At 38.1% G+C, this 13834-nt stretch overlaps 1 protein-coding gene and 1 non-coding gene across 2 annotated transcripts in view; both read left to right on the top strand.

Annotated features, from left to right (window-relative positions):
* Nucleotides 1-13834, top strand: part of LYST (lysosomal trafficking regulator) — a 179699-nt gene that overhangs the window by 140890 nt on the left and 24975 nt on the right. The window contains exons 42-45 of the mRNA XM_055425763.2: nt 2148-2214; nt 3552-3708; nt 6832-6972; nt 10316-10533. Coding sequence (XP_055281738.2) covers nt 2148-2214; nt 3552-3708; nt 6832-6972; nt 10316-10533 — 583 coding nt within the window. The remainder of the gene's footprint in view (nt 1-2147; nt 2215-3551; nt 3709-6831; nt 6973-10315; nt 10534-13834) is intronic.
* On the top strand, nt 3868-3940 carry TRNAR-CCU (transfer RNA arginine (anticodon CCU)). Its single transcript has one exon. It is a non-coding gene; the product is annotated as a tRNA-Arg (tRNA).

The following is a 13834-nucleotide window of genomic DNA, read 5'->3' as shown; positions in this document are numbered from 1 at the left end:
TGTTGATACAGAGGACAGATTGGTGGTTGCCAGAAGCAGTGGGGGGTAGGGGGTGGGAGGAGTTGTGGCAAAATGGGTGAAGGGAGTCAAATGGTACAAACTTCTTGTTATGAAATAAACCAGTTATGGGGATGTGATATAGAGCATGGTGAACATAGTTAATAATATTCCAAAAGAGTAACTCTTAAAAAGTTCTCTAAGACAGCACAAAAATTTTGTAAGTATATATGGTGGCAGATGTTTACTAGACTTATTGTGATGATCATTTTGTAATTTTGAATATACAGATATTGAATCATTCCATTATGTTGGATACCTGAAACCAATATAGCATTATATGTCAATTACGCTTCTCCTAAAATTCTTGGTTTAAAAAAAATGTTGACTGCAAATATACTACTTAGTATATTAGAATATTTTAATTATAACTTCAAGAAATCAGATTCAGTTTAATGTATTTGTCAATTTGAAAAGAGAAGATGGCACATTATTTCTCTTTTAGACATTTTTATACACTGCTAATGCACATGTAAATTTATCCACTACTGATATAAAGAGATGCAGTCTTTCTGAAAGGCAATTTGGCTGTATATAACCGAAGAACTCTTTAGAAATTGCATACTTTGTTTCAGCAATTTAACTTCTAGGACTTTTTTCTTAGGAAATACTTAGGAAGTATTTTCTTAGAGTATTTTCTTAGGAAATACTTGAGGATATGTGCTTGACCAGAAGGGTTGTGCCTGCAAGTGAGCTTCATGAGTGCAGGAACCAGTTCATTGCTGATAACAGTGCCTGGCACTACAATCAAATATTTAGCCATAAGATAGTCCTCACATCATTTTTTAAAGTAACTGAGTAAATTGTTCTATATTGTAGTCATTAAAAATGATACTGTAGAAATATATAGTATGGGGAGTTCTTTTTATTTTAAAGTGACATACATACCCAGGTAAGGAGGAAAGCGTATACCTCTCCAGATATGTTGTAGTGATATATTGTGGTTGATCTTTGGTTTATTCTGTTTGCCTCATCAATGACTTCTGATTTTCCATCCACAACAACATTACTTGTGTTCACAAAGAACTGTTTATACTGTTTAGAAAAAATTGCATGCCAGGATCTTAAACATGATTTCTTCTATATTGAGATGTGACTTTTTATCTGTTGTATTGATATAAAACTGTTTTTACTTTTTAACAAAGTTTTTAGGATTATGAAAATTTCAAAAATGAAATTAATGTGTTTGCTAATTTTAATATCCCTATGAAATAATTTTCCTCCAAAGTAGATATATCCACCCTGGCTAAGCAGACCTGGTTTGGCATACTGAAATATGAGCAAATCTTCATGTTGATCTAGTTGTAGCACCAGATGTTGAAACTCCAGGTGGCTCCATCCCGGTCCCAGACCAGAGGGCGCTTCAGCTAGAGGAGCATGTCCATCTTTGTTGGATCTTGTTCTCGTGCTCTTTCATGGGCCGCATAGACATGCTGCTTGACTGTAGCTTTTAAAAGTGGAGATTCATCCAGTTTTCCTGCCTCCCTGATAGAGTGTAAACACCAGCACAAACATGCACATGCTTACACACATTCTCTCCACCATACACACAGCGTCACTCACTATCCATGAATTAGATAAAATGTTTATTTCATACTTGCCCTCCAAATCTCAACATAGTCATTGTGAGCATGTGTTGTTTTTTTCAGTTTTCACTAACCTAATAGTTACACAACATCTCCTCATGATCATACTCCTAGCCAAACTGCCCTTCACTCTTCATTGCCTAACTGGGTGAAGGGTCGGGAAATGGGGACAGAAACTTCCAGGGAATCATCTGCCATGGGCAGCATCAGTTATGATTTGAAGAAGTAGAGGAACCAGGGAGGGAAGGGAGAAGCTCTTCTTGGTTACCTGTAAGTCAAAAATTCATAATACCGATGTGCATCTGTTTAGAAAAATTCTGTCTTCACAGTTTATGAAATTATAATTGTGAATGGTGACTATTAGTGGCAAAGCCACATGTGTAAGCACTAAACCAAGGGCCAAGTATCTTGTTGATCACTTATTTACTTGTAAACATCTGAGGCAACCTAATCCTGACAGTATTAACATACTTCCCATGTTTTCCATCATCTCTTCCTTTATAGAAATCTCTCCAAGCCCATAGCTGTGCAGTATAAAGAAAAAGAAGACCGTTATGTGGACACATACAAGGTAGGTTCATTTTTTCCTTATATATTTTGATAAGTTAAAACTGGATTTTTGGTTTTGGGACTTGTGTTTTACCTAATTTTTAATGTATAGTATTGATTTTTCTGTTTCCCACTTCCATGTGCAACTGACAGGCAACTGGAAATCATTATGTGATTTTAAATGTTCTTTTCTGTCTTAATTCTCTGAAAACACTTTGCCCCCCAAAATAAATACACTTATTGTTATATAAATTGGAAGCTCATAATCCATTGTTATGTTCAAATGCATGAAATAATTATATTCCTTATAAAATCATAAAAATGTCCAGGGACCTGCTGTTTATATTCCTTAGTGTTGTATATAATAATATCAATATATTTATAATGTACCATAACCCCTTGTTATTCATCTCAGCAAATTATGCACAGGTTTGTTAACAAAAAATACTGGATTTTAAAGTTTAAAATAGAAGTTAATTATCTATTTCTGTGAAATTAATGTTAATGGAATCCTGTTGGAAATTCAAAAAAACTCATTAGGCATATGTTGTTTTCTTCACACAGTATAAAGATAGAAGCAGCTGAAGCAGTTTTCTCATATTCACCATGTTATCTTATGTCAAAATTTCAGAAAGATCCCTCCAGGATTCTTCCAGCTGTCACTGCTTAATTCTTCTGTAGCTAAAAATGGGGCAGTGCTGTGGAAATCAAAGAGAAATGACTCCAGAAAATTCACTGTCACCTGACTATCAGAGACAGAAACTATGGGAGATGAGAGTAGTGACAGATGTTAAAGCTTTGGTTGAGCTTCTTACTTTATGATGGAAAGATAAGAGTAGTTGAAGGATCACCAAATTCTTTTTTATTTCTGTGTAAGTCTACTGCAAAACAGCTATAAAATGTTATATTAAAGACTGTCAATAATGTGATACAGTTTTTACATTTCTCTTGCATTTCCTCTGTGAGAGAAGCATTTCTGTAAAGAACAGAGCATTACGTCTTGAAACCCTCTTAAAATGCAGACATCTCTGGTGAAAGTGGCAGTTCTCATTTGTTGATCAGTTTAAACATTGTGAGCCGCTGGTGGGGAACCAGAGGGCTGAGAACTAACATGCAGAACAGGTGGGTTTTCTACAAGGGACTAAGAGGGTAAACGTGCAGACGGTGAGATGCTTCTCGAGTGGTCAGCCCTCACTGGGACACCAAGGAGGAGGCCCCCGGACACTCCAGAAGGCTGAGGGCAAGCTATGGAGGATGGCACCTAAGGGGCAGTAGGGAAGGATGGCAAAGAAGATGAGTGAGGCTTCTCCAGCTCTGCCTGGAGCTCACTATCACCAATTTGGTCCCCGTGTCCTTCAGTACCTGGAGGAGGAGTACCGCAAAGGAGCCCGGGAAGACGACCCTATGCCCCCGGTGCAGCCCTACCACTACGGCTCCCACTACTCCAACAGCGGCACTGTGCTTCATTTCCTGGTCAGAATGCCTCCTTTCACAAAGATGTTTTTAGCTTATCAAGGTAAGGATGGTTTTTTAACTGCCTCAAAGGTCAGACTGCTCATCAGGGGAAAACCAGTTTGCTGACATCGTGAGAATGTATTAAAACTAATCAAACTATAGGAAAAAGACTTCTGCTTACTCTCTGAACAAAAGTCTCTTTAAGATACATGCTGGGACTTCCCTGGTGGTCCAGTGGCTAAGACTCTGCACTCCTAATGCAGGAGGCCTGGGTTCGATCCCTAGTCAGGGAACTAACTAGATCCCACATGCCTCAACTAAAAAATTCTGCATACCACAGTGAAGATCGAAGATCCTATGTGCAGTCCAATAAATTTAATTTTTTTTAAAGAGAAACCTGCAGTAAGCCAAATCATCTTGATAATGTCTCAGATTTCAGCCTCAAATTGAACTTGTCTACATTTATAAAAATGCAATTCACTTTTTAAAAGTTAAGATGTCATTCACATAGGAAAAATTTTACCCTTCCTTTTAAAGTTATGAATTAACTTTTTTAAAATGTTCAACTTAATGCTTTCAGATAACCTGTTATCTTTGGCCCCTAAAGGGGAATTTTAAGTTGTTATCATTAAGTGGCTATTAGGAGACCAGCACTGCCACCTTCACCATAGTAACTACCTAGGGAATAATCTTCAGTGGCAGGACACACACCTGAAGATGGCTTAGATACAAGTGAATTTATTGCTTTGTATGCAAGTAGGTTTCTAGTGAGAACAGTGATTTCTAGTGAGAAATCCTGTGTTTCTAGTAAGTCAGTGGTACTAGCCCTGTAGTTGTTCCTCCTGGAACAGAATCCTGTGTGGAATCGTTATCCATTCAGTTACTTGACTCTTCTTGAACTTCTTTATATATTTACACTCATATGCATGCAACCTCTTGGAGGAATAAATTTGTATTCCGTAGACCACTTGGTCTGTGAAAGGGGCTTTCTTGTATTTGTCCCTCTTCTATTTGTCAATACACAAAGCAAATGTTGCATATGACAGCTGTTCAAATATTTGAATATTACTTCCCTGTCCTCCTCCTCCTCTCACTCTTGTTTATCCCTCGGCTAATTATCCTTAGTTAAGAGCCTTCTATATACAAGGTCTGCTACAAGGAATGCAGAAATAAATAAGACAGTTTTGTACTTATTTAAGCAGTGTTTGCTCTGGTTTCCAGACCTGTCACTGTTCTGCTCATCTTTCTGGATGTGTTATGATTTGTGAATGCTGTTATTAAAAAGTAGCAGTCAGAATAAGAAAGGATATTTCAGGAATTCCCTGGCAGTCCTAGTGGTTAGGACTCCACGCTTTCACTGCTGAGGGCACAGATTCAATCCCTAGTCAGGGGGCTAAGATCCTGCAAGTCAGGTGGTACGGCCAAAATAATAATAATAATAATGAAAGAATATTTCAGATGTGGTTTGGGACGACAGTATATAACAGAACTGTTATTGCCCTTCATTTCTTTTCATGTCGTCCAAGAATCTATTAATATAAAACTCTCAGTCAACTCTTACTCTAGGTTTTCTTCACTGTGTATTTAAGAATGATTTTTTAAAAAGACAACAGGGACTAGCTCAGTCCCCATTCTATTCTTCTGATTAATTTAAAGTGATTTATGATGGCATTTTAATGTATTTCTAGACTTCTCGTTTAATCCAGGGTTTCTCACTTTAGCACTGTAGTCATTCTGAGCTACATAGTTCTCTATAATGGAGACTGTCCTGTGCACTCTGGGACATTTAGCAGCATCCCTGGCCTTGACCTACGAGATGCCCATGGCATCCCTCACCAGCCATGAGAACCAAAAATGTCTCCAGGCATTGCCAGATGTCCCCCGGGGAACAAAAGTACTAAGTTAACAACTGCCATTTGAGTTCATGTTACATGTTCTAGATTATAGGAATTTGTAGTATTACTTTTTTAAAAAAATTAAGAAACTACAGAGAATTTAAAAATTCAAACAGAAGCCTCAGTGTGTTTCTCCTGTTCCACTGTTCTATAGTCTCTGCATATTGTGATTACACCATAGCCTCACAGAATTGCCTTTAATTTTTCTGGATTCCATTTAGATTAATAACTTTTTATCCTGAGTGAGTTAGTATTTTTTTAAGTGGCCCTCCCTACTTTCTGAGAAAAAAAAAAAAATTTACAAACCTCATTTCATCCCAGATTTTATTTAGTGCCCAGCCAATTCTAACTGATTCAGCTGAATAGAGGAGAAAGTAGTAAAAGTGATAGAAAACGTTGCTTGGCAAAGCAGGTCAGGCTTGGGGAAGATTTAGCATATTTTTTAAAAAATTGTGCCTTGCTTGATGCTGAAATTAGTCTCTAACAGTCTCCAGGTGAAAAGATATGTTCAAATTCCAACAGGTTGAGGGGAGTTTTAGATTGTACATGTGGTGCCTAAGAAGAATCCACACTGCTGATGTTTTCAAGAGCTGGAGTTTAGATACCATTTCATATTCTAGGCTAGAAAGTCTGTTAACTGTTGACAGAAAAGACAGAATTGAAACTCAGTCCTTGATTGTTAATAGTCTACACAAGGAAAGCTTAACAAAAGACTATTAGTTTATTTTCATTCATAGGGAATTTTACTTATTTAGCTAAGAGAACATTTAAAAAGCAGTGCCCCTGTCACCCCAGAAAGAGAAAAGAAAAGAGAGAAGAAAAATAGTCTTCCTGATTAGAAGTAAAGGAATAATTCTGCTTCTTGATGGGATAAAAACTATTTTTACCTACTTGAACTTTAATTTTCCTTCCATATTTATTCATTTAATAAATATATAATTATCTAGTTCCTAGAATGTGCTTGGTATGGTTGATATCCCAGATGTCTGCTTTTATGGAACTTTCATTCTTCTTGGGCAGATAGATATTTAATATTAATCAATTAAACAAATAAGTGATACAAATTTATCTAGTTATACATGAAAGCATAATACAGTTTAAAAATAATACAGTCTCAAATTATATAGAGTAATATTTATTTTCAGGAACACAACCTCTTTTACCTTATGGACAAATAAAATTAAAATCATTTTAATATTTTTGAAGTATTGAAAGTAAAATAATTATAACAGGTTTCAAATGGAATCAAGTCTTTGTGTCTTAAGTGTGTTATTTGTATTTCTTTTTAGATCAGAGTTTTGACATTCCAGACAGAACTTTTCACTCTACAAATACAACTTGGCGCCTCTCATCTTTTGAGTCCATGACTGATGTGAAAGAACTTATCCCAGAGTTTTTCTATCTTCCAGAATTCTTAGTTAACCGTGAAGGTACAGCAATAAATCATTTCTAATTTAAATTTCTCAGAGTTTGTACTTACTTTATAATTTTCCAAAAATAGCTTTTATAAGTTCTAAAATTTGAGTCCCCAAATAAGAGAAATGCCTTTACTTACTAAGTATGTAATTTTATTTCCAAGTGAGCTTGAGGATTTTAAATATTAACTATTAAAAGCATTTGTAAACATGCATATTTTAATTTGTTACAGAAATTGCTTTATTATTTTCTCTGATTATATTTTTTAAAGTCATGAATTTGTTAAAGAACAATCTAAATTAACCAAATGTCAATGATTTTATGAGTAATGACCAAGTTAGAAGTAAAACACTCTGACTAGAGTTATTGAATAATGAAAAGTGACACTAGAAAATAAAATCAGATTTACTGTGATGCCAGTGACCAACAATCTCAGCTAATCATACCTGTTCTTTAATGTAAGATCAGTTAGTCCTTTACAAGGTGTCTTTTCTTTCATTACTTAATTTCATATTTTTATGTGACTTTTAGGACTATGTGAAATTGAGAATTATATCTTTGGAGAAGTTAAAGTGTTGGCCAATTACTTCAGAATTTTTTACTGTATTAACTGGCTTCTCTGGAGTTATTTAGATAATCACTAATAAATCTGTGCTGCTAATTACTTGGAGCATGTTTCATAGTGTTGCCCAAGTAAGAAATGCCTCAGTGAAATATCAACATCTTCAATTTGGGGTACCTGCCTTGTGATTCCTGCCTCAGTTAAGTCTGCTGCTTGTCTCCCTGTCCATGGTTTCTTATATGTATGTTCCCATTATCTGTAGCTGCATAACAAATAACTCTAGTACTTAGTGACTGAAAACATTAAATGTGTCACCCATGATAGTTTTTGCAGGTCAGAAATTCAGGAACAGCTCAGCCAGGTGGTTTTTATGGTTTTGGCTCAGGGTCTCTTGTGTGGTTACATTCAGATTGGCTGCAGCAGGAACATCCAGGGAAACAGAACAGCTGGAGGCTGGCGGCCTGCTTCTTCTTTAGTGTCTGTAGTTTTCCATGTGGTTTCTCCACATGGACTATTGTGGACTTCTTGCAGCATGCAGCCTCGGACATCCTAGTTGGCAACTCCGGGCTCCTAACACAAGTGTCCCAAGAGAGATGAGCAGAGGCTGCATGGCCTTTTCCAGCCTAGCCTTGGAGGCCGCAGCATGGCCTTCAACTGCATTCTGCTTGGGAGGTAGTTACAAGGGCCTGCCCACATTCAAAAGGAAGGAGCATAGACTTTGCCACTTAATAGGTGAGTAGTGAGATTCTAGAAAAGCGTGCACAGCAGCAAGTGTTGTTGTAGCCATTTTTGAAAAAGATAACTTGCCATAGCATACATCCTGCCATTTCCTATGAGCGTTCCTGTAGGCCTTTCATTGTACCTCCAGATACCCACTCTCGGTGAAGTGTCTACCCCTCTGATATGTCCAGAGCCCCAGAAAGTTAGGAATGATTTGAGTTCATTGAGCCCCCCTGCTGCTCACCCCTCTCCTGCTCAACCCTTACATGCCTCATCACTACTGTTCAATCAGTTCAATCAGTGAATCTCTGCTGCCTCTGTTGAAGCTGCCACACAGAGTCTGGAGGTACTTAGCCAGTCTGTTTTGACACTGTCACCCTGCAGCTGTCAGATGATTGCTGGGCTTTTTGAGGTGACCCTCACCCTCACCCCTTGTTAACTTTATATAAGCCCTTGGTTTATATTTCATATCATATCATATCATTTCCAGGTACTTCCAAAATTAGTGAAGATCCTTCCAGTTGTTTTCACAAGATCAAAAAGCAGTCAGATAGCAACTTACTTTCATATGGAGCATAATCAGCTTTTAAGAGGCTCTTTTAAATTTGTGTTCTTTTATGATCAGATTTTCTTTCCATAAAATGTAGCACAAAAAATTTCTCTTCAAAGGTAACATTTCCTTTAGGATAATTTATTTATTTATTTATGTTTTAAATTTATTTATTTTAATTGGAGGCTAATTACTTTACGTTATTGTATTGGTTTTGCCATACATTGACATGAATCTGCCCCGGCTGTACATATGTTCAATCTTGAACCCCCCTCCCACCTCCCTCCCCATCCCATCCCTCTGGTTCATCCCAGTACACCAGCCCAAGCATCCTATATCATGCATTGAACTTGGACTGGCGATTCATTTCACATATGATAATAATACATGTTTCAGTGCCATTCTCCCAAATCATCCCACCCTCACCCTTAGGATAATTATTTTAAATTTTTTGTTTAGTTTTCTAAACTGGAATATAATTGCTTTACAGTGTTGTGTTAGTGTCTGCTGTACAACATGAATCAGCTTTATGTATACATACATATATCCCTTCCCTCTCTAGCCTCCTTCCTACTCCCCCAGGATAATTTTTTTAAAGAAACACTTCTGAGATTTTTGTTTACACTAGCAGTCTAATGAGACAATTAGCTAATCCTCTTAATATGTTAGTATAATTTTGTTGTCTATGGGAATGCTTCCGTTCAGTTCAGTTCAGTCACTCAGTCATGTCCGACTCTTTGCAACCCCATGAATCACAGCACGCCAGGCCTCCCTGTCCATCACCAACTCCCAGAGTTCACTCAAACTCATGTCCATCGAGTCGGTGATGCCATCCAGCCATCTCATTCTCTGTCGTCCCCTTCACCTCCCACCCCCAATCCCTCCCAGCATCAGAGTCTTTTCCAGTGAGTCAACTCGTCGCATGAGGTGGCCAAAGTATTGGAGTTTCAGCTTCAGCATCAGTCCTTCCAGTGAACACCCAGGGAATGCTTAGTGGAAATGAAATCAAAACAGACCTATAGATTTACCATAAAATAGACTAAGTTCACTTTTGGAATGTATATACTTTGTTGAGTTTTTTAAATTGCGGAATGCTAATATTTACTACATAATTAGCCTTAAATTTATATATTTACACCAATAATTCTGAAATGCTTATTCAAAAGCCTTTATTTTAATCAATATTACAATTGAGATGTTTTCACACTTGGTGCATTTGAAGATTTGATAAGTGAAATATTAGAATTAGCAGTCAGTGATTTTCTGCTTCTTTTCAATATGATATGAAGTGGTGGATGAGTAAATTTGAAAGATTTCAGATTCATTTAGGATAGATAGTGTTAATCCATGCAGCTCTGCAAGTAGTAGGTCAGCAGGTGAGCAACAGTGTTGCTATCCTCTGGATGCTTCTTTTCCTGGTTGTAACACACAATAGCTATTTCTGGGAACTCTTCAGGTCTGCTCAGCAGGCCAAAGGAAGTGTGATTTGGAGGAGATAAACACTGATATTAATCTTCTCTTTTAGGTTTCGATTTTGGTGTGCGTCAGAATGGTGAGCGGGTTAATCACGTCAACCTCCCTCCCTGGGCACGTAACGATCCCCGTCTTTTTATCCTCATCCATCGACAGGCGCTAGAGTCTGATTACGTGTCCCAGAACATCTGTCAGTGGATTGACTTGGTATTCGGGTATAAACAAAAAGGAAAGGCCTCTGTCCAAGCCATCAATGTTTTTCATCCTGCTGTAAGTGACTCTTTTAAAACTCTGCATTTATATAAAGTAGAACCTGAACATTTAAAAGTTAAACTGTTTTTTACAATACTCAAGTTATCAAAGGGAATAATTGACAAAGACACTGACCTTGCCCAAGATTTTTTCAGGTTTATGTTTCACTTCTTTAAGAATAACTGAGATACTATCTGTAAGAGATTCCCTAAGAATCCAACTCCCAGGTTGGATGAGGACTTTAAGAACTCAGCGTACAGTTGTGCTTACAGTGAAGGGTACAAAGCAAAAGCAGCAGAGGGAAAAGATAAATGGGGCAGCTGCTGCTGCTGCTGCTGCTAAGTCACTTCAGTCGTGTCCAACTCTGTGCGACCCCATAGACGGAAGCCCACCAGGCTCCCCCGTCCCTGGGATTCTCCAGGCAAGAACACTGGAGTGGGTTGCCATTTCCTTCTCCAATGTGTGAAAGTGAAAAGTGAAAGTGAAGTCGCTCAGTCGTGTCCGACCCTTAGCGACCCCACGGACTACAGCCAACCAGGCTCCTCCATCCATGGGATTTTCTAGGCAATAGTACTGGAGTGGCTTGCCATTGCCTTCTCCGAAATGGAGCAGAGCTGGAGGAAACCAGGCACCAGCTTCCGGACTTAGCCCAGTGAGTCACAGAGAACTCACTCAGTTCCTCCAGCAACAAACTCACAGAATGAGGGCTGCAGTGCCAGGGTTTTTATTGAGGACTGGTCATGTAGGCACCCTCTCTCATATGTCCAGAAGTTCTGGGCCTCCAGAAAGAAACCAGGTGTTCGGGATACACCACATTGTCCAGCTTGGGTGCAGTGAACCACTTTTATCAGGTGAAAAAAGTAGAAACTCTTCTGAAATCCATGTTCCCAGACAAGGCCAAGGACACACCTTCCCAAGGAGAGCAGTTCAGGCGTGCTGTGTAACTCTTTTCTGCACATCATCCTGTATACATGTTCTGTTTTTAAATGGCATCCCCTTTCCTTATTGTACAAACAATATTTTGTGCCTTGTTAGAATAATATCTAAGATACAGACTACAAACGGAAGAAATTTTAAGATCAACTTTGATATCATCATCTAAAGATAAATATCAAAGCCACTTTCTTTTTCCTACACATATCACTTCATTTATATAATGATTTTGTTTCTGTAATGTTATCTTTTAAAAAATAATTTCATTTATTTGTTTATGGCAGTGCTGGGTCTTTGCTGCTGTGCAGGCTTTTCTCTAGTCATGGAGAGTGGGGGCTTTCAGTTTCTGTGTGCAGGCTTCTCACTGCAGTGGCTTGTCTTGTTGCAGAGCACGGGCTCTGGAGTGTGCAGGCTTCAGTAGTTGTGGTTCACAGGCTTAGTTGCTCCACGGCATGTGGGATCTTCCTGGATCAGGGATCAAACCCTTGTCTCCTGCATTGGCAGGCAGATTCTTTACCACTGAGCCACCAGGGAAACCCCCATTTATATAATAATATTAATGCTACTTATTATTCCAAAGTATGGCTATCCAGTAATTTATTTAACTACTTCCCTATTCTTGGATATTTTGTTAGTGTTCTTCTGCTATTAAAATTAATATTCCTCCAATTATTTCTTTATGTACCACTTTACTTCTTTGAGTTAAATTCCCAGAAGTCGAATTGTTACACTTTAATGTATATTTTTCCATGTTGTTAGATAGTCTAGATTTTTTTTTACATCTATCCTATTCAGGAAGCTTTTATTTTCCCAGGCTCTGGAGATGCAAAGGTGAATAAGATTCACACAGGGAGGGGAGATATATGAGTGTCCAGTAAGCAAATGAAAAAAAGCTGGCATCTTTAGTCATCAGGGCTTTCATGTGGCTCAGCAATAAAGAATCCACCTGCCAATGCAAGAGATGCAGGTTTGAACCCTGGGTCAGGAAGATCCCCTGGAGAAGGAAATGGCAACCCCTTCCAATATCTTGCCTGGGAAATCCTATGGACAGAGCAGCCTGGCAGGCTACAGTCCATGGGATCGCAAAAGAAGCAGACATGACCTAGCGACTAAACAACAATAATATCTTTAGTCATCAGGGAAATGCACATGAGAGCCACAGTGAGTTACCACTTTATATCATTGAGCATGACTCTAAATAAAAGACTAACAATTCCAGGTATTGAATAAATTGAATACTACTCAACAATAAAGAGGAAATGTTTTATGCTGACTGAAAGAAACCTGAGGCACCCTGTATGAATCCACTCCGTTTACCTGAAATTCTAGAACAAGGAAGATTAATCTCCTAGTGGTAGAAATCAGAACAATGGTTGCCTCCAGGGAGTAGGGTATTGGCTGCCTAAAGGACATCAGGGAACTTTCTGGGTGATAGAAATGCTCTGTACCTTGATTTTCATGATGGTTCCATCAGATGGTACTTTAAAAATCTGTAGTGTTTTATTGTGTATAAAATATACCTCTATAGAAGTGTATCTGTAAGCTTTAAAGGTTTTAAAGACTGAGGTATAATTTTTAAGCTTCATATTTGATCTAAAATGTAACTTTAAAAGCAATTAAGAGCTTCCCTGGTGGTCCAGTGGCTAAGACTCTGTGCTCCCAATGCAGGGGGCCTGGGTTTGATCCCTGGACAGGCAATTAGATCCCATATGCTGCAACTAAGACCCAGCACAGCCAAATAAAAATATAAGCAATTAAGTTCACTTTGTTGTACAGCAGAAACTAACACAACCTTGTAAAGCAATATATTCCAATACAAATTTAAAGCAATTAAGAATTTGGACATTAACCTTAGTATACTCTGTGACTATAATACTGGCACAAATTTTCAATTATTCTCATTTAAAATTCACATTAAAAGTATATACATGCTGAAATATACCATTTAATTCTCATCTTACTAGATTTTTTCATTAATTCTTTGGGACTTTAGAGCTTTATAAAGGATAGAGTTTGTACCACTGTTCTAGAAATTTTAAATACAATTTTTTTTTTTTTGCCAAACCTCATGGTATGTGGCATCTTAGTTCCCCAACCAGGGATGGAACCCTTGCCCCCTGCGTTGGAGGCCCGGAGTCCTAACCACTGGCCCACCAGGGATGCCCTGTTTAGAAGTTTAATAAAACTCAATTCGTGGGACAAAACGAAGTGTAGCATTTAAGTGCACAGTCTCTGATTCCAGGGTTGAGTTCACATCCTCATTCTGTGACCTGCAGTGTCACCTTCACCTCTCTGTACTTGTGTGCAGATTCGTAAAATGTGAACAGTAATACCAACCTCATAAACAAGAAAATGCGTACAGGGTAAAGTCTGCCATCCAAGTAAT

Source organism: Moschus berezovskii, chromosome 12, assembly GCF_049115385.1.
Source record: "Moschus berezovskii isolate FMDL1 chromosome 12, NW_MosBer_1.0, whole genome shotgun sequence".
Lineage (NCBI taxonomy): Eukaryota > Metazoa > Chordata > Mammalia > Artiodactyla > Moschidae > Moschus > Moschus berezovskii.
Note: the sequence above shows the minus strand (reverse complement) of the source record. Positions and strands in the feature narration are given on the sequence as shown.